At 38.8% G+C, this 24,270-nt stretch overlaps 4 protein-coding genes across 7 annotated transcripts; 3 read left to right on the plus strand and 1 right to left on the minus strand.

Annotated features, from left to right (window-relative positions):
* The first annotated feature begins 300 nt into the window (after window positions 1-300).
* Window positions 301-5,752, plus strand: LOC111782749 (potassium transporter 11). Of its 3 annotated transcripts, none has more exons than XM_023663549.2 (9): window positions 302-636; window positions 1,148-1,658; window positions 1,900-2,125; window positions 2,583-2,828; window positions 3,206-3,256; window positions 3,345-3,605; window positions 3,691-3,858; window positions 4,096-4,350; window positions 4,629-5,752. In XM_023663549.2, exons 2-9 carry the CDS (start codon window positions 1,530-1,532, stop codon window positions 5,672-5,674), a joined length of 2,382 nt encoding a protein of 793 aa, XP_023519317.2. In that variant the 5' UTR covers window positions 302-636; window positions 1,148-1,529; the 3' UTR covers window positions 5,675-5,752. The 3 variants fall into 3 exon arrangements, with proteins under 3 accessions (XP_023519318.2, XP_023519317.2, XP_023519316.2); XM_023663548.2 differs by having other exon boundaries at window positions 1,437-1,658; XM_023663550.2 differs by having other exon boundaries at window positions 301-1,658; window positions 3,411-3,605.
* Window positions 5,753-6,011: 259 nt separating this feature from the next.
* LOC111782750 (RAF-like serine/threonine-protein kinase 24) lies at window positions 6,012-13,859 on the minus strand. The gene is made up of 9 exons (XM_023663551.2): window positions 13,702-13,859; window positions 9,372-12,491; window positions 9,197-9,277; window positions 8,816-8,968; window positions 8,224-8,387; window positions 7,973-8,120; window positions 7,759-7,881; window positions 6,756-6,843; window positions 6,012-6,522 (listed from the first exon to the last, which is right to left on the minus strand). The coding sequence occupies exons 2-9, from the start codon at window positions 12,318-12,320 to the stop codon at window positions 6,332-6,334; spliced, it is 3,897 nt and encodes a 1,298-aa protein (XP_023519319.2). The 5' UTR covers window positions 12,321-12,491; window positions 13,702-13,859; the 3' UTR covers window positions 6,012-6,331.
* An 844-nt stretch (window positions 13,860-14,703) lies between these two features.
* LOC111782751 (protein FAR1-RELATED SEQUENCE 1) lies at window positions 14,704-18,760 on the plus strand. The gene is given in 7 exon segments (XM_087120734.1): window positions 14,704-14,824; window positions 15,375-17,626; window positions 17,719-17,866; window positions 17,868-17,950; window positions 18,149-18,250; window positions 18,332-18,400; window positions 18,488-18,760. Coding segments are annotated over 7 exon segments (2,835 nt in total). The 3' UTR covers window positions 18,548-18,760.
* Window positions 18,761-19,329: 569 nt separating this feature from the next.
* On the plus strand, window positions 19,330-24,246 carry LOC111782752 (uncharacterized). Of its 2 annotated transcripts, XM_023663553.2 has the most exons (14): window positions 19,330-19,348; window positions 19,533-19,653; window positions 20,705-20,892; window positions 20,987-21,113; window positions 21,193-21,268; window positions 21,339-21,435; window positions 21,909-22,011; window positions 22,130-22,263; window positions 22,442-22,619; window positions 22,707-22,861; window positions 22,983-23,192; window positions 23,266-23,613; window positions 23,693-23,819; window positions 23,887-24,246. In XM_023663553.2, the coding sequence occupies exons 3-14, from the start codon at window positions 20,782-20,784 to the stop codon at window positions 24,036-24,038; spliced, it is 1,818 nt and encodes a 605-aa protein (XP_023519321.2). In that variant the 5' UTR covers window positions 19,330-19,348; window positions 19,533-19,653; window positions 20,705-20,781; the 3' UTR covers window positions 24,039-24,246. The 2 variants fall into 2 exon arrangements, with proteins under 2 accessions (XP_023519321.2, XP_086976808.1); XM_087120682.1 differs by lacking the exon at window positions 19,330-19,348 and having other exon boundaries at window positions 19,479-19,653; window positions 20,987-21,107.
* Window positions 24,247-24,270: the final 24 nt, after the last annotated feature.

A 24,270-nucleotide genomic window follows, 5' to 3' on the forward strand; every position in this document is an offset into this window, starting at 1 on the left:
TAGAGATTATACCAACATTATTCCATAATCAAATATGGTTGACTCTTAGTTTAATTAATTACATTATCAATATTTAATTACTGTATAATTAATTAACATTTTTAGTTTGACTTGAAATATTATTGATTAATTACATTATTATCATTTGAAAATATTACAAAATAATTTAAGAAATTGACTATGCAGCTACTAAACTTTATCCAAAAATTAAGAAACGACAAATTATGACGTGGAATGAGACAGAAAAAAACAAAAGAAAATAATAATAATACGGTAACCACCAGCAATAAAGCTTGTATGATTCTGTTTAATTCTTTCGTCTTCAACCTCCCGATTTGGTTCGACAAGAGATGGATGCGACTGTAACAGAGACGGCCTTTTCTCGTGTAAACGGAAGCCGCTGATTGTGGTGTTTGGATCAAATTCCGATCATCAAAATCAGACAAATTAGGTTGAGAATTGAAATCACTTGAAACAGAGCAGTAGAGAGGAGAGACCAAATTTGAAACGTCCATGGAAATCGTTGTTCAATGTGAAGAAAATAAGAGGAAAAAAACGAGGACAAAGAATTTGTAAGGCCAGGGGAGTTTCACTTTCAACGATGGTGTTCTGTCAGTTTCAAAGAAGCCGTTGGAGGTAAAATCCTCTGTCCTTCTCATCTCTCGACTTTCTAACACCATCGTCAAGAAATTCCTTATTTGTCTATTGATGGCTCTGCCACTACAAGACTGATGAACCATTTCAGTACGCTCTTATTGAACTTGTGAACTTCCGAGTGAAATTACGAACGGAAATTCGAGCGATATTTGCGTGTTACCCTACGCAATGTACATCATGTTTTATAATATATGTAGCGATGACTAGGCAATTAAATAATCGTTTTAATATCCTCGATTATTATTCAATGTTTTCGTACTGATCAGTCTGCGTTGTCATAGACCATAAATTTGTCACCCTCCTCCGCAGCTACCTCCAGATATGATTGATTTTCAATATAATAAATAACCATGTATGATTTAATCAAGATCTCGGATTGTTCATCTCTTACTGTACAATCGATTCGCATGGTTAAGTCAAATTTACCTCAGCTTCATTTTGGTTGATGAGCGAGTTTACCCTTCTGGATTTCTTCTCCTTCTTTTGGCAGTTTTCTGATTTCTGATGTGGTTTTCTTCCTGTTTGCCTGTAATTGGAGCTCTGAGTTTTCCCGGGGTTTCTGCTAATTGATCTGTTGCTTCGTTAGCGGGTACCCTGTCGGATCGGGTTCTTCGAGCTCCAAATCCTTTTGTGTTTTCTCAGTTGAAACTTATCGGTGGGATTTCGTGTTCATTTCTACTCTGAGATTGAAAACAAATCAATTGTGAATTTAGGCTGCTGTTCTACGTAGGAACCGACATCTAGTCGTGGTGCTTTCTCATTACATTTCTCTTTTACAGTCGCAGCGGTTTGGAAATACCGTCGAGTTGTTGTGAAAGACGATATACAGAAGTTAATAAGCTTTAAAAAGAAAGATTCCATATTTTCAAAAAATGGCGTCAGGACGCAAGGCTGTTGAGGATACTGACGATAGAGATAGTAGTATCTGGGTTTTGGATCAGCAGTTGGACCAGCCAATGGAGGAGGAGGCTAGGCGGATAAGAAATGCGCATCAGGAAAAGGTTTGTTGCAAATCCCTTCCTCCCACTTAGTGTGTGGTGCGTGTCTAAAATTTGGAAGCTCAACACATGCATCTGACCCTCTTTTCTTCGTTTGACATGGAACTCTATCCATTTCTTGCTCTCTTTTAGTAATAGCGAATTTTAGCATATCCAACTGTGTGTGTGTGTGTGTGTGTGTGTTGGAAAGATCTATGGGTGATTTGCTTTTCCAGATGATTCATAGCTCGTATTTTCCCATCAGGAACATTCTGTATTTAAAATTCTACAACTTGCATTCCAAAGCCTTGGAATAGTCTACGGAGATTTGGGCACTTCCCCTTTATATGTCTTCTATAACACGTTCCCCGATGGAGTTGAAAATACAGAGGACTTGATAGGAGCTCTTTCATTGATTATATACTCTCTAACTCTCATTCCCCTCATCAAGTACGTGTTTATTGTCTGCAAGGCAAATGACGATGGTCAAGGTAATTTGTTTCCAACTGTAAGTTACCTCTACTCAAGAACATATTTGCTGTTGCGCTTGTAAGAATATGATAAAAGAAAGGTCTATTGTTACAATTTCTAAGTTCTTTTTTTCACAGTAGATGTTAGGAACTCATACATTCTTTAGGCATTATCAATCAATGTTCCTTACAAATGTAATTAAAAGTTCTCTGTGTTTATTTTAGAATGAGATACTTGTCCCGATGATTTCATGTCACAGATGGATAAATAAAGGACGCAAGAAACCAACTTGGGACGAAAAGACTTTATGAAAGAAATTTAAGTGTAGAGATCAAGTTCTTTGGCGTAACGTAGTTTATCTATCTTGGAAGTTAGTTATTGATAAGGAAGTAAAATTTATTTAGAGTAAAAATATTAAATGATATCAAGATTCCTATTTGATATTGATGAGGGACCCCTTGCTCTCCCGTGATGCAGGTGGGACATTTGCTCTATATTCATTACTATGCCGTCATGCTAAAATAGGAACTATCCCTAACCATGACCACAGTGATGAGAAGCTTACAACCTATAGTTGTTCCAAGTACCGTGAACAATCATTTGCTGCAAAAACTAAGAGATGGCTGGAAGGACATCGTGTTAAGAAACACGCAATTCTTGTTCTCGTTCTTGTTGGCTCTTGCATGGTGATTGGGGATGGGATTCTAACACCTGCTATTTCAGGTACTTGTTACTTAGTTTTTACACCTTGAATTGTATTTATATTTTCTTATAGAATCTTTTAGTGATCATACAAAATGTAGACGGATTGGAGAATTAGATGAAATAGTCATTGCAAAACATAGCTACATGTTGGGAGTATTCACGCACGACCTTTTAGAAGTTTCATGTCCACCCAAGTGTGGCTAGTTCTATGTGTCAATTTTGTTAATGTAATACTTTCAGTGCCAAAGAAGTCACATGCGGTACTTATTTGTCACACATTTGGAAGATTTTGGTGCATCCTAAACTTTGAATAAGACTAAATTTTTTAATTTGCTAGCATGAAATTTTGAGATTTAGTTGCATTAATATATGATTGGCCTTATTATAATATGCAGTTCTTTCTGCTGTTGGGGGGATCAATGTTGGTCGTACAAAAATAAGCAATGGTATCTCTCTGGTCCTGAAACATTCCTTTGCCCTTGCTCTTTCAATATTCTCATTTTTAATAATTCAAATTCTCATTCTTTGTTCCAGATGTAGCTGTTCTTGTTGCTATTGTCATACTTATTTTCTTGTTTACCATGCAACGTTATGGCACAGATAAAGTTGGTTGGCTTTTTGCCCCGGTAGTTTTTCTGTGGTTCATCTTAATAGGAGGCATCGGCATTTATAACATCTGTAAGTATGATAACGGTGTCCTTAGAGCCTTTTCTCCAGTATATATATATCGGTACTTCAAAAGGGGAGGGAAAGTTGGATGGATATCCCTTGGAGGGATCATGCTTAGTATTACAGGTAAGATATTAGATGCTGTTATCAGTAAAGAATGTCAAGTGATCAAGTTGGAATTTCTGACGTCTAATATGACAATATATTACAGGAACTGAAGCACTTTTTGCAGACCTATCCCATTTTCCAGTTTCCTCCATACAAATTGCTTTTACAGTTGTTGTATTTCCTTGCCTTCTTTTAGCCTACTCTGGACAAGCTGCCTATCTCATGAAAAACCCAAATTATGTTGCCGGTGCCTTCTACCATTCAATTCCAGGTTTGTTCTGAATTTAGTTTGTGGGAATATTGATTTAGGACTTCCTCATGCACTCCTAGATTGAATGAAAAAGTTGGGGAAACAGATTGAGGGAAGCTCATTATTAGCATTTTCCGATGTACTTTTAACCTTCCCAAAAGTGTTTTTCAATATCGTAATCTTTCCCCAATAAAGTATATGTATCTTTCAAAGTGTGAATGTTGCCTTGGAACTGAGTATAAGATGTTCATTCTGCAGACAGTATATATTGGCCAGTATTTTTTGTTGCAACTACCGCCGCGATCGTTGCTAGCCAAGCCACCATATCTGCAACCTTTTCATTAATCAAGCAAGCCCTTGCACTTGGTTGCTTTCCAAGAGTTAAAGTTGTTCATACTTCTAAGACGTTCCGTAATCAAATATATATTCCTGATATTAATTGGATCCTGATGGTCCTTTGCATTGCCGTGACAGCTGGGTTCAAAAATCAAAGCCAAATTGGAAATGCTTCAGGTAAGCTCGACTCTTTTCAACATCTTGATGTTCATCTATCCAGTGGTTTCCATCATAGTAATTTGTTCAAATATTGAAGTCTGCGATCATATATAATTTTGTTGGAACCGATTTTCATAGTTATCGCTCTGCAGTTTTGACGTGCCCATTGTCTACCTCATGTAGCTTTGTATCGTCATACAAAATTTTCTAGAATAGATCTATTGATTATGTGCTTGAATAGTGATAAGAGTACCTACCATGGTTCTAATATATTCATATTATCTATGTCACAACAGGGACAGCAGTGATCATAGTGATGTTGGTAACCACATGCCTCATGACTTTAATAATGATACTAGTGTGGCACTCCCACTGGGCTCTAGTCCTGCTCTTCACTTGGTTATCACTGCTCGTGGAGGGTTTCTACCTCTCCTCAGTTATCCAGAAGGTTTATCAAGGTGGGTGGGTTCCATTGGTTATAGCAACAGCGTTTTTCATCATCATGTACACTTGGCATTATGGTACGGCCAAACGTTATGAGATTGAGATGCACACTAAGGTTTCAATGGCATGGATTCTTAGCCTTGGCCCCAGTTTAGGACTTGTAAGGGTACCTGGGATAGGACTCGTGTACACAGAACTAGCAAGTGGAGTCCCCCACATCTTTTCACACTTCATCACAAACTTACCCGCCATTCATTCTGTTGTGGTTTTTGTCTGTTTGAAGTGTTTGCCTGTCTGCACAATCCCGGAAGAAGAGAGATTTTTGGTAAAACGGATTGGACCTAAGAACTTTCGCATGTTTCGCTGTGTAGCTAGATATGGTTACAAAGACCTCCACAAGAAAGATGATGACTTTGAGAAGAAACTCTTTGATAGCCTCTTCTTATTTGTTCGACTCGAGTCTTTGATGGATGGCGGGTCTTCAGATTCGGACGTGTCGAGCCTACTTGATCCACAAAATGAAACAGTTACAGAGTTCCCATTGAACACCCTTAATTCGACTTGCTCGTCTATGGAATTTACAAACCTTTGTACGGCAGACTCGATTGAGCTTGCCAATTCTCCATTGAATCAGAACCAAATCATGGCACCATCCAATCAAGCAAACCATCAGACTGAGATAGATGAGTTAGAGTTCTTGGTTAGCTGTAAAAATGTCGGCGTTGTACACATTCTTGGAAATACAGTAATGACAGCTAGGAGGGACTCCAGCCTCTTCAAAAAGATCGCCATTGATTATGTATATGCATTTCTTAGGAAGATCTGCAGAGAGAACAGCGCGATGTTCAATATTCCGCATGAGAGTTTGCTTAATGTTGGCCAAACATTCTATGTATGACTGTTTAGCATCTGTAAGAAAAAATTTTCTGAGTTCCCCGTTCGGTTAAAATAAACAGAAATATTTTATATTTTCAAATATGTGTTTGTATTTAGTAGCCTATATCTGAAAGTTGGATTCGCAATTTAAGCAATGGCTCAAAATGTGTTCTAGAATACATTTATAAACGTTGCCCACTAAATATTAGGTTGAATATTAATTAGATTCACAGTAGTTAACTTTACCATCAAACTTGTCGAGACAAAAAAAAAAAAAAAAAAAAAAAAAAAAAAACACGAACGAACATACAAACATCGCTTGTTTAGACAATTAACATGTAAAAGTAAAGAATCGTAGAGACAAAATCCCAATAGGTACTTCAATTGGCTGGTAACCAATGTTTTGTTGTTGTATATATTCACTGTGGTCATAAATAATTGACTTTACATATGAATCAATTCCTCAGGTGTCGCATAAACCACAATATGGCTATTGATGATGATATCTGAAACCAACCTACAATTCCGTTTATCCAGACGCAGCCCCTTATTATTCATATATTTCTAAGTAATACACTCGCCTAATACAGGTAACCGAGTACATCCAGGTAAGGAACTCTTGTCCATGCTAACTCGGGAAGCAAAGGAAAGTAGGTTATGTATAAATCATCGAAGACTATTACTTTGGTGTCTGATTCTGTGGTGATCTTGTCTGGGCAGCCGTAGACATCACACGCAAGCGGCTTGCTATATCTGTGAAAGATGGCCGGACTACTGGGTCAGGAGACCAGCACTGTTCCATCAGCAATCTCCAGTCAGGGTCGCAGAAGCTCGGAACGGGTGGTCTCAACGTGTTGTTCACTATGCCTCCTGAATGAAGAATGAAGGAGGAAATCATCAAATTCAGAATTAAAATCCTTCTAGATATAAATGCAGTATGTAAAGCGAAGTTGGGTGGGAGCGGAATTTTCAGAAATCACTTTTAGGCAATACTATGCGATCCTGCAAGCTTTTCCAGTTGCATAAACCAACCAGGTTTTTTAGTTAAATACAACCCAAGGAAACATGAAAATAATGCTTTTTTTCCCTTTTCTTTTTCACACCTATGATTGCTCCGTAGTGCATATTTGCATAAGGCTCCTCTCCGGTGAGGATCTCCCATAGGACAATACCAAAGGAGAATACATCAACCTGCCAAGCAGAAGTAAAAAAATCAGAACTACGTGGCCAATAGCCACATATAATGGGCAGAACTTATGACAAATGAAACCCATGATTCAATCTACTTTTAGTCATGAAACCAAAAGGGCACTCAGGGTACTTTTTGCTCTATACTTATAAGTTGGGTTTTTAAAATTGAAATATTGTTTGGTAGCCTTTTGTTATTTATTTAAGAAGTTAATAACAGAAAAACATATTTGTTCAGCAATTTGGTTTTGTAATCATGGGGAAGGTTGGGGGAGAAGCCCACGTCCCCGAATGATCTCTCGCCCTCAAAGACAGATAGTAGGCACATTGAAGCAAACAGATTTCGGTATTTCTGAATCAGCTTGGCATGGTACCTTTTTTTGTATGTTTCCTTACCCTTCTTTGATTCTTCGTTTCTTTTTAGCAAAATCAATTGTTAATTCAAAGTTTGGATGCTGCGTGTTTTAGTTTTAGATGTTTTGTAGAATAACTTTCACGAGCCTTAACTCAAGTTCTTTTATCTGTTTACATTTAGTTTCATATTGATGGAAATCTTATGATAATGTCAACATCTCTGTTAATTAATTAATAGAGAAGGGCTGCATCGGTGTCTTATATAGTTAGCTATATAGCCCTAATCTAAATGAAATGAAGGCTAAATAAATTAATTTATTAAAAATACCTCAGACAAAATAAAGGTAAATAATAATATAACATCTACTATGAAGACCCTCCAATCACAACTATAGATGGATCAGAAAAGAGACCTAAAAACCGTAAAAATAAATAAACAAAAGTTGGAAATTTCTTGCATTTTCCTATAGTTTCTGTTTTATTTTTTAATCCATAAACCATCAGCAATACATGTTTATTGCTCTTCTTAAGTTGTGATAGTAGAAATGAGTCTCGATATCTTACCTTTTCAGAAACCTTGCTGCTGCTACCATTAAGTAGTTCAGGAGCCATCCACGGAAGGGTCCCTCTCACGCCACCAGTAACTAAGGTGTTCCTCTTTATTTTTGACAAGCCAAAATCTCCAACCTTTATAACAAAACCAAGAGAAAAGTAAACAATGCAGGTGAAAGAACTCACAAATAGAAATTCTCTTCAAGTACAGTGCTGCATCAAATACCTTGCAAATTGGCCGAAAAGGATCTTTCAAGTTGACAAGCAGGTTGTCACATTTCAAATCAAAGTGCACAATATTCTTTGAATGCAGATATTCCATTCCAAATGCTGCATCCATGGCAATAATGAGCCTCTTACGTCGATCCAGGTACCTGGAACTCTTGCATAACGTGTAAAGAATGAGAACCAAAAGAGTTCTCCTGAAGACTTGAACATTTCAAGTGTATGCAAGATAACTTGAAACTAAGAGATTACCGGTCTTTGCTAAGTAAAACATTCCGCAAGGAGCCATTGACCATGAATTCAGTCACTGTGGCCAATGTCCCACCTGGTCCATCCTGCACCACTCCATAAAAGGCCACCACATTTGGATGGTGAAGCTTCGAAAGAATGTCAGCTTCACGCCAAAACTCTACAGTCTGAAATTATAAATTCACTATGTAAATTAGAGCATCGTGACATGAAAATAAATAACAATAAAAATAAAAATAAAAATCGATTCCTATTTGTTTTAAAATAAACCAACTCAGCAGTACAATGTGACATCCGTGACTGCAGGAGACATGCTGCCTGCTTGAGCAAATGAAATTGTTGAAAGAGGGATTCGCAATAAGATTGCTGCTACTACACCAACACATATAACCAGCTGCTCTAACAGCTAAGTTTTTTCAGAATGCCAGTGGGGGAAATTGTTTGTTGGTTCTACAGTTGATAATGAAAGTTCGAAACTGTAACTGGTTTCCCATCCCACTACTCTGGAAGTATTACACCATCAAACCAGTGTCCAATTGACTACTAAAGGGAGATAATAACCTGTGGGAAACCATTCAAATGAAATTTAACTCACCAATCTTTCTTGCTCTGAGGACCTACAGGTGAAGCAGCTTTTCTTTATCCGTTTAATTGCTACATCTGTTCCTCGCCACTTCCCATGATACACTGTCCCAAATGTGCCAGAACCCAATTCTCGTTGCTCTTCAAGATCCTCATTCTTAATTATCTGTCAGGCCATCCAAAAGACAGTCAACAATTTAATGGAGGGAAAGTAAATCAACTCACAACTGTTCAAAGCCTCAACTTCATAGCACTAAACAAAATTAGCATTTTATAATAAATAATCCAATGAAATGTTACAAAAGTGCGGAAAAAAAAAAAAAAGGAATGTTCAACTTTTACTTGGTTGCATGTATTAAGGGAATATTAAGGGAATCAAGAGTGAGATTCATACCTGCAATGTACTAATATCAATTTCTTCAAGATAAAAATCAACGAGAGGTACACCAATATCTTGGATATCCAACTTTGCATCCTAAACAAGAAGATATATGGGAAATGCAGTGAGAGGAAAGCAATAATCTGGAGATGAAAATTATAATCGAAAGAATGCAATTGACGTATATCACATTCTCAGCTTGTGGGGCTTTAGAGATAGGTTCATCCAACTGCATGCTTTCATTGTCCTTGAGCTTTGATGAATCATTATCTGTAAATAAATTTGTAGAGCTGGGTCCAGTGAGCAGACGTGATTCCTGCTGAATGTTGTCATCCAAATTGATATGAGAGTCTCTGTGATAAATGGCACCTACATCTGAATTTAAAGGGGGATACCTGTTCATGGTACCCCCTTCTTCAACGTTTTCAAGTGAGGAAGAGAAGCCTGGGTGGTCTTGATCCATAAGGGAAATATCTTTTCCGACAAACTCCTCCTGAACCAAGTTTCTGAAGTATGACCAACGCTTAGGCTCATGATTCTCCACATTCAAGCTCAAGCCAGCTCCATTACCATGCAATGGATTGATGCCAGAAATATTTTCCGAGTTTCTGGCTTTTGAGAATATATCAGAAAGGAAATCACGTGGAAAGCGGTCATTAATATCAATAAGAATGTCCCCGTGCTCTGAAGTGCCAATACCAACTCCAGGCTCTACATGAGTAACATTCTTACCAGGGTTCTCTGTCAAGGATGAAGACTCTGCATGCTCTTGAGTTTCATTTCTATGGTTCTTATGTGTACTTCCATCAATCCAGCCTGATTCTAATGGATCCATGGAAGATTCCTCCTTATGTTTGTAAGAAACTTCTTCACTTGCCGGGGCCAAACCACCTGTTTCCTTCCTATAGGCAGATGGACTTTTAATATTGGACATATCACTGACCTCAGACCCATCATGCTCACCTGAAATATTCATTGTTTTATTATTCGCATCTGCTGATGTTATGTACTTTTCAAATGCCCCTAATCCATCTTCTAGAGCTTGACAATTTCCACGTGGTACCCCTGCCTTTGAAGATGAAACAGATTGCTCAGACTGCAAAGTCACATTCCCATCAAGCAATGTTTCAGCAGATTCAGTAAGTGTCTGAGAATAATCAGTGTTTCCCTGAGTTCTCAGAAACTGAGAGCCAAAGGAATCATCAGACTTGGATAAACGGTTCAATTCAGCCTGCTCCCTTGGAATCCTTTCAGAGTGAAAAACACGCGGAGGTAAAATTGGTTCAGTGTAGCTAAATTCTGTTTCATCAGCCTCAGAGGCACCAAACCCAGAGGTTGGAAGTCCATCGGATGAAAATTTATCTTCAGTCCTCTTGTTCCCTTCATTACTTGCTTCCAAAGGCACTGATTCTTGAGAAGGATCCTGATGCTTGTTGCTTTTCATAAGCAGAAAATTTGATCCTAAATCTGTGTCCGAATTAATTACTTGCACTGCTTTTGAGTTATAGCTCAAAACAGAAGCATCACTTGGGTTTGATGAAGCTAAGTATTCGTGTTCAAATTTTTGACTTTCATTAGTTTCATCAATTTTGTGGAGCGAACCTTCCCTTTTTATTTGTGCATCCTTAAATGATACCTCCTTCTCCAATGATTGGATTTTATCAGGTTCACTCAGCTTTGAAGTTGAGGTCTCTGTAATTTTCCCCTCCTTTAACAGCGCATCTGAATCTTTTGCGTGAAAACCACTGACAGGATAGTCTGTAGCCAAGCCACCATGCTCATACACATATCCCTTGCTGGGCACTGAAGATATATTTTCTACAGGTGTTGCATTGTTATTAAGAACGTAATCATGTTGGGACTGAATAGAGGAAGGGACTGAAGATTTTCCAACTTTTTCAGGTAAGCACTGCATGGGGTGGAAAGATGAGAGTTGGGAAGGCCCAAGTTCACCTTGCTGCAACTTTTGTCCAGACGATGGCTGCAAATTGGACTTAAAACCACTGGAGAAATTTGTCCAAATGGTTTGAGAAGATTGAGAAAATGAAGGTGCAGCTATGGTCAAAGATGATTTCATGTTATCAGGCAATTCTGGGGCAACTTGACCATTCTCTGATCCAACATTGAGGGCAAGTAGCTCGTCTATATTGTTTCCTGGAGTATTACCCAAGGGCGTTGAGTTCCTTCTTGAACTGAGGTCCATACCATTTACAGCAATTACATATTCAATCTCTGAACCACCCTCTGTACTACCAACACCAATTTGAGCATCCTCCAAATCAGAAATAGAAAACAAGAACATTCTCGGCTTTGTTGACCCCCCATTTTCTGGTACATTACATTCCTCCATCATGTTCTGCAAATCCTCATCACAAGATACAGAAACCAATGCATCAAGATCCTCACCAGGTAGCTGATATTTAATAGTGTGAACTTGATCATAAATTGTTGATGTTTTCTGCAGCAGATTCGACCAAGAAATATCCTTGGTTATATGGATAATACGTGTTTCACCCCCAGCATATCTAAGTTTACCATCACTAGGGCGAGGCATGATTTTACCACCAAAACTGCACAGGAATTTCATCTTTCTTGTAGAGCTATCAGATGCTCCCGAAGATGTAAAACCATGAAACCGACTGACATCATTTCTAGATGAGGCTCTTGGGACAAACCTCATTGAATTATATGAACTTTTTTCTTCATGTGACAAGCCCCCTCTTTCAAAATGTTGGACGTGATCTTTTTCTACAGGGTTGAGCATGGCAATGCTAGATCCACTATCTGAACTTGCATGGGGAATTCCCATAATGCCTTTTAAATCCATGTACCCAGTTGAGACACCCAGGTCAGGACTATTGGTGGGAATAAAGTGATGCTTGGCATTCACCCTTTCCCGCATAAATTCAAGTGCAAATTCCTCGCCAGTTTGAATGGAGTAATTGTGGCCAGGACTAGCTCCAACTAGCATATTATATTCAGGGGGTCGAATGTTAGTGCTGATGTTGCTTGATGGATCTTGGAAAGATCTTTGATTTGTAGACCCAACTCCCTGATTTCTTGCTTCCAAATTAGTAAGTCGAACTTGTTCATAGTTACTATGTTGATCTATGGTACCTCTTTTCACATTTCTTTCCATCTAGTTAGACTTGATGGGGGCAACCTCAACAAAAAATGCCATGAATAAAACACAGTACAGTGTCGGCAAAACCATACGCTTGAAGTAACAGAGAGCTTCAGCATTCAGATAATCATCTTGCAGATTGTAATCTTGTCCACCAATGTAAAGCTTCAGCACTCGACTGAAAACCTGGAGTCCATGTGTTCAAAGTTAGAAAATGTCTGGTGGGATAATCAGAATTCAGGGAGAATAAAGGAGAATCAAAATTCAGCTTCCTTGATCCATTTCAGAGGGCGGTGCCCTAGATTTATATAGCTTTATCAAAAGAATACTTCTGGTTTTAGATAATAATAAAATACAGAAATAACATAAAAGACCGGTAAACGTGTGTGATGGCACATATATATCTAACAGTATAAATAACATGATGAAGGTAAAGGAAAATCTTTGATCAAAGTTTCTATCTTGACTATGTTATTTCTGCGTACTATATGTATGATTGTAACTCAGACGCCACTGGGCAGCACAATTGTAATAGTTATAGCACTGCAATAGTATATGAGCAATGACTGGAAAATGCTGAAGGGCCGTTCAGGAACATTGCTGAACTTTCCTTAGCATCCAAAAAGTTAGCATAGTTGACGTTTTGGTGAGTGAAATGGTGAGTTTCATTCTTATCCTTAACAGGTATTGAGCTCATAGATCCATAATTTAACCGATGCACAGGTATAATAGATTATCAAAGTGTTCGGTGAGCACCAACAAGGCTAATATGCTGTCTTTCAGGATAGAATTGATCTCTTAAACTCCATTTTGCCTACCTCGAGTGGAATGTATATTCGTCTCTAAGAAATTTATTTTTATGAGAGAACTCAAGCAACAAGAGTTTCTCGGTATTAGATTGTAATCTGTAAATGAGCAATATGATGCATGAAAGGAAAGCTCAAGATTTCATAACGCCCATTCGAAACATTATAAAAACTGGAACTATATACGGAAAAACAATAGACATTAGACCGAGTAAGCCTTCGGCCTATAATAACCAATCAAGCAAAAACCTGAACAAAAACCCAATTGAGTAGACTAATAAGATATTCCCAAAACTGGCCGACGCTATCGCAAATTGCATAACAGAAGCCGCCTCATCCAGCGCCCGGAATACACATAAATAGACTCGATTCTTCAACTGTTAGCTATCAACCAGTTTAATTGGCCCAACAAATGTATGATATAGCAACATCAAATATCGAATCGCATGTCGGATTAAAGAAGCGGGATATCGCAAATCGAATCACAAATCAGAATAGAAAACTCGCAATTAGTTTGCTTCGGGAAAGATCAAGCTAATGTTTTCACTCATAAGCACAAGCGGGAAAAAAGCGTCATTTCAAGAACTTACCAGCAGATCCCAAAGCAACAATGGACTGTGAGATTTGAATTTTGCTGCAAAACAAGAAGGGCAGGTCTAATCGGGTGTCGTCCCTCTCTTTCCACGCGAGTGTGCCTTCGTACTTTATCCTCCCAAGCTTCGACTTTCTTTATATTTTTGGCCTACTTTCTAATTTTACAACATAATTAAATTTTGCGAAATTTTCTACACAAAAAGAAAAATTAATAAACTAAATCCATATATTTAAGCTATTTTAAAAAATTATATCACAGTAATTTAATATTTGTTCAACATCTCATCGAAACGCTAACTCCATGAATTAGTCAATGATGCTATAAGCCACAGTTCAGACCAAAGCAAACTAGGCCCAATAAAAATTTGGGCCAGAGAAGCTACAAGGTACAGTACAGGCCACAGCAAAGTAGGCCCAATAATTTTTTGGGCCAGCCTGATACAAAACACAGTTCAAACTAAAGTAAATTAGGCCCAATAACGTTTTGGACCATCGCTGCTATAGAGCATAGTTCAGACCAAAGCAAATTAGGCCCAATAACGTTTTGGGCCAGCACTATTATAGAGCACAGTCCAGCCCGAGCAAAGTAGGCCCAATAACTTTTTGGGCCGTACTGCTATACGGCAAAGTTCCGACCAAATCAAAGTAGGCCCAATAATCTTTTGGGTCAGCTTTGCTACGTTCAGACCAAAGCAAAATAGGCCCAATAACGTTTTTTGGACCAGTACTGCTATAAAGCACAATCCAGACCAGAGCAAAGTAGGCCTAATAACTTTTTGGGCCAGTGCTGCTATAAAGGCAAAGTTCAGACCAAAGCAAAGTAGGCCCAATAATCTTTTGGGCCAGCGCTATTATAGAGCACAGTTCAGGCCGAGCAAAGGAGGCCCAATATTGTTTTGGGCCAGAGCTGCTATACGTCAAAGTTCCGACCAAAGCAAAATAGGCCCAATAATCTTTTGGGCCAGTGCTGCTATAAGGCGAGTACGGAAAAATCCCGAATGCGAGTACTTCAATATCTCTCTTGCCCTAACCTCCAAAACTGCGAATCGGGAATTCCGATACTCGCTCCGAAAGCACAGCATCTTCCTTTGAGCTTTCGAGTAACCAATAAAAGCACCTGTGAGTTTCTCTAAGAACTGATTTCACGTTCATTAGTATCATTTCCAGTTTCTGGGTTAATTACCAGACACTGAGCTCCTCAGCTGCCACTTCCTATTACATGTTTCTTTGTATGTTATTTTTAGCTATAGTTCATGTCTCTTTCTTTTGGCGTTTAGTGTGGAATTCTGAACCTTTTCCATTTTGTTTTGTAATTAGAGTGACCCAATTGCCCATTTCTGAACTCAAGGTCTTTACTCTTGTGAAATGCTTTCATTGTCAATTACTTTTAACAAATACATTCATATCTTGATTGATTCAGGTGTATTTTCGAAAGGGAAGTGTAGATTTACATAAGTTTTGTTAGAAATTAATTGAGCTAGAAACATACTACAAAGCATGATCTTGTAATTTCTAGACACATGAATTCCTAGATACTTGGATGTTTTTTTTAAGGTACATGAATTGCATACATACATTGTTTAATTTGTGTCTTTTAGAGATGTCTCTTGGGTATTATATAAAGGATCATTTCTCTCATTTGTAACAAATTTATGTTATATCCATCAAGATAGATCTCGAACAGCTGTGAGAGCCACCAAAGAAACAATCACCGGCCTAAATATGGAAGATAATTCAGTGCACTGTGGCAAAGAAATGTGTACTAGAGATGGCACAGACGGTTCTTCTCACATGGTAGGAAAAGAAAATACAGGGCCAACCGTCAATATGGATATGCCAAAATATAGAAACATAGAATACTCTCAGAATGTACTCAACTTGAAGTCTTTCAAAATCGTCGAGCCTCGTGAAGGAATGGAGTTCGAATCGAAGGAGAATGCTTTTACATTCTACAAGGAATATGCCAAATCATTTGGTTTTTGTGTTATAATAAAGGCTAGTCGTAGGTCCAGAATATCTGGAAAGTTTATTGATGCAAAATTTGCCTGTACTAAATATGGAGACAAGAGAGAATCTGGTGTGGTTGAGGTTTCAGATCCTGTAACAAATTCAAATAATGGCATAGGTGTTCATGGGAAGAAAAAACGAGGTAGAACCAATCGGTCGTGGGAGAAAACCGATTGCAAGGCTTGTATGCATGTCAAGAGATTGCAAAGTGGAAAATGGGCAATTCATAGTTTCATAAAGGAGCATAATCATGAAGTTTTTCCAGATGAATCCTATTATTTTCGTGGTCACGGGAACTTAGAAGTCGGTAGCAGTAACACTGATGTCTTGCATAGCAATAGAGCAAGAAGAAAAAGTAAGCTTTGTATGAAGTCCAAGCTGTCTGGAGGTTGTACAATAGCCAAGAAGCAAAACGTTGCTGCCATTGATCAAGTATGTAAGGCGCGACGTCTGGCTATAGACGAAGGCGACGTTCAAGTTATGTTAGACCATTTTGTTTGTATGCAAGATGAAAATCCTAACTTCTTTTACTCTATTGACCTGAATGAAAAGCAGTGTTTAAGAAATGTGTTCTGGGTTGATGCACAAGGCAGACTTGACTATGCCAATTTTGCAGATGTCGTTTTCTTCGACACCACGTACATTAAGAACGAGTATAGATTATCATTTGCACCTTTTATAGGCGTTAATCACCATTGTCAGTTCGTTTTGCTCGGATGCTCATTGGTTGCTGATGAGACCAAGCCTACATATGCTTGGCTGATGCGTGCATGGCTTAGAGCAATGCATAAATGTCCTCCAAAAGTGATCCTCACTGTACAAGATGAAGCCCTTAAGGAAGCCATTGCTGAGGAATTCCCTAATTCTTTCCATTGTTACTGTTTGTGGGACATTTATAGCAAGATTCCAGAAAAGCTTAGTCATGTAATGAGACAACGTGAAAATTTTCTATCGATGTTCGACGAGTGTGTTTTTAAGTCTTGGACAATCGAAGAGTTCGAAAAACGGTGGCTAAGAATTGTTGACAGGTTCGAACTAAGTCATGATTCATGGTTTAAGTCACTGTATGCAGATCGTAATCGATGGATACCTGCGTGTATGAAAAACATTTTTCTGGCAGGGATGTATACACGCCATAGGCCAGAAGGTATCAACTCTTTTCTTGACAAGTACATACAGAGAAAAACATCACTTAGGGAATTCTTAGACCATTATAGAACATTTGCACGAGATAAATTCGAAGAGGAAGGAAAAGCAGATTTAGAAACTTTGCATAAACAGCCAGGATTGAAGTCTCCATCTCCTTTTGGGAAGCAAATGGCTGGATTATACACGCATGCAGTATTTAAAAAGTTCCAAGTGGAGGTTTTAGGAGTAGTTGCTTGTCATCCAAGAAAGATAAGCGAAGATGGAGTGATAAAAGTTTTCAGGGTTCAAGATTTTGAGAACAACCAAGACTTTCTCGTGGAGTGGAACGAAGCAACTTCGGATATCTCCTGTTTATGCCGATCGTTTGAATTCAACGGTTACCTCTGTCGACACGTAATGATTGTTCTGCAAATCTCTGGTATACATAGTATTCCTTCTCAATATGTATTGACTCGTTGGACAAGGGATGCAAAGAGTAGACAACAAACCCGGAAAGGATCTCATGTCGAGTCGAGAGTACAACGGTATATCGATCTTTGTCAGCAGGCGTTTAGATTGAGCAATGAAGGGTCCTTGTCCCATGAGAGTTATAACGTTGCTTTTGATGCTTTGGAAGAAGCTTTGAGGAAATGTGAGAGTTTGAATGTCTCAATCCAACCATCCCTTGTAGCTCATAGTAGTAGTAGCCATGAATCAGAAGAAGTAAACCAGGGTAAGAACACTAACAAGGACAATAAAAAGAACACGACCAACGTAAGCAGACAGGTAATTCAGTTTTCAGGCATTTTAAATGTTTACTACTTGAGACACTATTTTCAAATCTCATTCATTTCAGCATTCATTTTCCACTTGTTTAGGATTGTTTTGAGCCAGAAACTACCACTGTCAGGATTCATGATGGCTGGCAACAATTGGTCAGTTTATTTTTATGTTTGCATTGTCGCCTGCTCGTATATGATCTGAATTGTTACATCGGACTAATCGTTTACGACTTCTTGCTTGCTGGGACAACCAAATTCACAGGCACCAGCCCTTCACTACCCTGATGAACAGGGGGGCTCACAAGGGGTAGTACGGCTCACTCTCGACGCCCTCTGATACTACTTGAAATATTTGATACTGTTTAAAATTGTATCATTTATATTCCTAGGAACAAAGGAGCAGAAAAACTCCATCTCTTAACAACAGCTTATGCATGGAATGGTAAGACAAGATTTGATTGTGTTTCAGACAAGATAACTGCTTTAGTCTGTAAGTGTCCAAGGATCCTTGTTTGTGTTGTACTAGGAAAAAGACAGTTCTATCGCTTCTAGTCGCGATGGTTGTTTCGAGCATCGACATAGCATACGAGGGGCAGGGAATCGATTCATACGACCTCTGCATGGAGTTGTAAGAGATGTTTGAATATCATCTATTCCACTTTTACTGACATTATTAGTTGAACAAAACAAACAAAACGTCGACTTGTAGGAGCAATTGAACTTCAAACCCGATACGGTTACGGGTCGCTTTGACCTTCAAGTTGGTCAACGGGATATGGTACTAAAATTATGTTTCTTCTCCTTGTCGGTCTTTCATGTTCACCATTGCTATGGTTTAAAGTTTACGTATTCACTTCTCTTGCAGGATCCATCTAGCGCGGAATCCACAGAAGTTCATGGCATGTCATCCAATCAATGCAATTGAGAATCTTTTTCCATAGCCGATCATCTACATCAGTAACCATCTTTAGTGTACATGAATCCGAACCCGAACATGAAATCTTAGTATCAACCGTTCGAGTATCATACTCCTTCCATTTATTACTTGTCATGACAAAAGTGGAAACTACCTAAGAAGTAAGAATATAGATATAATACAACACGAACAGTGTTCATATATCTAACATATTATTTTTCATATATGTGTCTATTTAGTGTACATCTAACACGTGTTCGATATGTGTCTAATGAATGTTGAACCTATATTAACTTTGTGCAACTAGTGTCTAAGTCGGCTATTGTACTAATAATAATAATAAAAATAATATAATAATAAACTAATATTAATATTAATTTTGTATTGTTTAATATTTGTCATGAAGTGCACGCCATTATCTCACAATAATTTGTATTGCAATATAAAATTCTACAGGCATGAAAAACGATGCATGGGTTTGTGAAAATCCATTTATTATTATTATTATTATTTTTAAAGGCCGTTTTTTTTTATCATAAACTCTATTATTATTTAAAAATATGATGGGATAATAATATAAAATACTATATTTATCCAAAATTTTAAAATCGAATTTTAGATTTTAAATTTTAAATATATTGAAAGCATTAAAAACACGTAGAAAGGGCATTTCTGGCATTTGGATTTGAATTGGCACCGTTGCCTCATCCCCAACTACCACCGCCGTCAAAAGACGACAAACAAAGATCAACTTTTGCAGAGCTCCGTGCTGTTACAGTCTCCAGTGGTGGAGCAGCTCCAACTTTCAAGGTGAAAGCATTTGTCCTTTTTCACTTTTAAATTATTCAATGATTTTTCCAATTAATTTCATCCAACAATTTATAATTAAATTATTTTAAATTATTTTAAAGAGACAAAATTTTCATTTTTTTCTTTCCAGAGAAAACGTGAAATTTGATCATCTGCATAAATAAGTTCTCGTGTTTGTTCATAGTACCGAAATTTGGCAGCCAGAACCCTAACTCTGCGGCCCCGCCACTCATTCAAAGTGAAGTAGACGGCGATTATATCATTCTCCTACCAAGAGTTTCAAAACTTCCACATTGCAATATTAGGTGATTTTTTATTGCTTATCATCAGCTCTCGTTTCCCATTTTCGTTTATGGGTTTATTATTTCTTCGTTGGCCGGTTCTTTGTGTGCGTGGTTTGGTCTGTTGATTTATTTATTCGCTTTTAGTTCAAATGAGGCCGAGGATTCGACATCGTGGAGGTCACTGATGACGTTCTAATTCACTTTTAAACTTGTTTCTTTTTTACTCTGTTTATGGGTTCTATGCAAATTTGAAAGCTCTGAACTGGGAAATCATCCCACGTTCGGGAATAGAACGAAACATTCTTTATAAGGGTGTGAAAATTTCTTCCCTGCATACTCATTTTAAAAATCTGGAGGGGAAAAGTGAAAGAAAAAGTCCAAAGAGGACAATGTCCCTTGGCGGAGGTTTGGGCGGTTACAAATGGTATCAGAGCTAGACACTAGACGGTGTGCCAGCGAGGAGGCTGACTCTGAAGGAGAGTGGACATGAGGCACAGATGTGCCAGCGAGGAGGCTGAACTCTGATGGAGAGTGGACATGAGGCCATGTGCTAGTAAGGATACTAGGCCCTGAAGGGGGTGGATTGGGAGGTCCCACATCGATTGTATAAGGGAACGTGTACCAGCAAGGATGCTGGGACTCGAAAGGGATAGATTGTGAGATCCTACATCAATTAAGGAGGAGAACAAAACATCTTTCACAAGGGCGTGAAAACTTTTGTCTAGCAGACACGTTTTAAAAACCTTAAAGGAAAGTCCGAAAGAGGAAGCTTAAATAGTACAATATCTGCTAGCGGTAGGCGTGGCCTATTACGCACTCAACTTGTTTTCACTATTTTTCGTGCCCATGTGCATTTGTGTTCTGTTTGAAGTCAAAGAACACATTTTTTCCACTTTTTTCACCTCAAACTTTCTGCAACACAGTGGAAAACGGTCTATGGTTGGTAGTTTTCATTTTGTAATGTATTGAAGGAAAAAACGAGTTGCATTATATTGGTATTACTTTCTATTGTTGGATATCAATGTCAATCCACAGCTTACCAATGTGAATTTTGTTGATATGTCCTAAGTAGACAAAGGAAGCACTGGCGGCTTGACAGGCTCAGTTGGTATAAAGAAACCAAGCAACAAAAGCAAAGGAGTGATAGTGATGTATAGTTCTGTTGCTGCTCATTCTCCTGCCACGCCTATCACTGCTATTTCACTTGGAGAACCCCGTGGTCGGGTCTTTCTTAAGGAACCCAATCCTTCGCCTCTTCTTGTAATGTGCAATTGTTTTCTATGTGATTCTCTGTTTAAGTTTTGGTAGCATTAAACCATAATCTGGGTTTCTTACTCTTCAAATTTCTTAACAGACTTCATTCTCACGTAACTCTCTCCATACTCAATCTGTGCAACGACGGCCTTGCTTTACTTTCAAAGTCATGGCTGATGGTGAAACCATCACTTATTCTTCGAAGATCACCTTTCCATCTGGTTCTGGTAGTATCCTCTTGTCCTTTTCGTTTAGAACATTGCATTTTCTATACCTTACTGTTGTCTGCTGCTATTACTATTTCAGGAAAGAAACTAGCTCTGATATCATTGTCAGACAAGAAAGATCTTGCATATCTAGGAAATGGGCTTCAGGAATTGGGGTGAACTCTCTTGAACTTATTGTGCAATTTTGTTTAAGTTCTTTGATTCATATATCTTATGAACTTGCAGCTACACAATTGTTTCAACTGGGGGAACCGCATCTACATTGGAAACTTCTGGGGTGCGTGTCACTAAGGTGGAGGAGCTTACTTGTTTTCCTGAAATGGTATGCTGCCTTTTCTCTTGTTTATTCAAATTCTGAATGGAATGGTTTACACACTTTTACAAAGAATGATTTGTTCTCCTCCCCACCGATGTGGAATCTCACAATCCACCTCCCTTCGAGTCCCAGCGTCCTTGCTGGCACACCATCTCGTGTCCACCCCCTTTCGAGACTCAATCTCCTCGCTGGCACATCACTCGTGTCTGGCTCTAACACCATTTGTAACGACTCAAGCCCACCGCTAGCAAATATTGTCCCTCTTTGGGGTTTCCCTTTCAGACTTTTCCTCAAGATTTTTAAAACGTGTCTGCTAGGGAGAGGTTTCCACACCCTTATAAAGAATGTTTTGCTCTCCTCCCCAAAATCGATGTGAGCTCTCACATTTTTGTTCTCGTATGAAGCTAACAGGAAATTAGTCGGAGACTTCGCGGACCATTTTTTATATGTTAGTCATGAATTTTGGTTTGTGGTGGCAGCTTGATGGCCGTGTAAAAACTTTGCATCCTTCTATACATGGGGGCATTCTTGCTAGAAGAGACCAAAGGCATCATATGGACGCCCTGAAGCATCATGGAATTAGTGAGCTTTATGCGATCAATCTCTAGAATTCTTATGTGGCTCCCAAGTTTCAATTGCAATGCATGTTCTTAGTTGCTGCATAGCTTGCCTCCTGTTTTCTGAAATAGTTTCTTCGCAGGCACATTTGATGTTGTTGTGGTAAACTTGTATCCCTTCTATGAAAAAGTCACCTCATCTCAAAATCTTAACTTTGAAGATGGAATAGAGAACATTGATATTGGTGGCCCAGCTATGATAAGAGCAGCTGCAAAGGTAAGAAAGCACAGAACAGCGTAGGTAAATTATGAGCAAAGCTGATCTTGGGATTCATATTAGCTTCTTCCTGATCTAGAACCTCCGATTCTAATACCACTTTAAATCACCAATCGACCCAAAAGCTTAAACTAATAGAGTGTTGCATATTGATATGTGCACGAACGTGCATATGCAGAATCACAAGGATGTTTTAGTGGTCGTAGATACCGAAGACTATCCCGCACTGCTCGAGTTTCTGAAAGGAAGTGAGGATGATCAACAATTTCGCAGAAAGCTTGCTTGGAAGGCATTTCAACATGTAGCTTCATATGATTCAGCAGTCTCAGAGTGGCTGTGGAAGCAGACTGTTGGAGGTAAATTCCATGTTTCATCTGTGCCAAATGCATAATCGCTAGAATGGTTCAACCCTCTTTACAAAAGTCCTCTGTGTTCGTTGGTAGATAAATTTCCTCCCAGTTTTACTGTGCCTCTTTCCCTGAAAAGTTCTCTTCGCTATGGGGAAAATCCTCATCAGAAGGCTGCCTTTTATGTTGATAAGAGCCTTTCTGAGGTCAATGCGGGAGGTATTGCAACAGCAATCCAACATCATGGAAAGGTTAGTGAGTATGAACTGTAAGGGTTTAAATATGATCATGGAATTGCATCATTATCATCCAAAACATTAGGCTTCTCCTAAGTATGCACAAAGTTTATTTGAAAACTTGTGTTTTGTGCAGGAGATGTCATATAATAACTACTTAGATGCAGATGCAGCTTGGAACTGTGTATCAGAGTTTAGGAATCCAACCTGTGTAGTTGTGAAGCACACAAATCCATGTGGTGTAGCTTCACGTGATGATATTCTGGAAGCATATAGGCTGGCTGTGAAAGCCGATCCCGTGAGTGCATTTGGTGGCATTGTAGCCTTCAACGTAGAAGTTGATGAGGTTGGTATGTTTTCTTTTCTTAGAACATGTTTTGAGGACCAGTGTTCTGTCTTGATTTAATGCATTACCTTAGGCTCTTGCAAGGGAAATTCGAGAGTTCAGAAGCCCGACGGATGGTGAAACTCGGATGTTTTATGAGATTGTTGTTGCACCGAAGTACACAAAGAAAGGGCTCGAGATCTTGCGTGGGAAATCGAAGACGCTACGAATTCTGGAGGCAGCCAAAAATGAGAAAGGAAAGCTATCACTCAGGCAAGTTGGTGGGGGATGGTTAGCACAGGATTCTGACGACTTGGTTCCACAAGATATACAATTTAATGTAGTTTCTGGAAAGGCTCCTCAAGAAAGTGAGCTTCGGGACGCAGAGTTTGCATGGCTGTGCGTTAAGCATGTTAAGAGCAATGCCATTGTCATAGCAAAGGTTGGTATATTATAACTCGAGTCGATAATGACACGTTTGGCTTCTGTTGGTAAACTTCTGATGCTGTCATTTTTGGCAGAATAACTGTATGTTGGGTATGGGAAGTGGGCAACCAAATCGTCTCGAGAGTTTGAGGATAGCCATGAGGAAAGCAGGGGATGAGGTCAAAGGAGCGGCTCTGGCTAGTGATGCGTTCTTCCCATTTGGTAATTTCTGGAATCAAATCTCTTAGTAGTCAATTTGTTCTTATGTGTGTGCAACTTTGGTTGGCAGCTTGGAATGATGCAGTCGAAGAAGCATGCCAGAGTGGAGTAGGGATTATCGCAGAGCCTGGAGGCAGCATTCGAGATCCCGATGCTATCGACTGCTGCAACAAGTATGGCGTGTCCCTCGTCTTCACCAATGTGAGGCATTTCAGGCATTGATATCCGTTGCTCGTTAGTCGTCCCTGGTTTCCATCCCCTGAAATTTTAAAGCTTGGTTGGGACACTACGAAATATGAAGATCGTTCTTCCTAACTTATTGCTGAGGTTTGGCGTGGTTGTAAAATAAGCAATTTCAAGTCACTAAGTAGGTTAAAATGTATCCTATGACTTTTTATAATAATGAAACGTCTCTTAGTACTTTTCGAAATATTGTTCTCTCAATTTCATACAT

This window comes from Cucurbita pepo, chromosome 20, assembly GCF_057944985.1.
Source record: "Cucurbita pepo subsp. pepo isolate OVF chromosome 20, ASM5794498v1, whole genome shotgun sequence".
Lineage (NCBI taxonomy): Eukaryota > Viridiplantae > Streptophyta > Magnoliopsida > Cucurbitales > Cucurbitaceae > Cucurbita > Cucurbita pepo.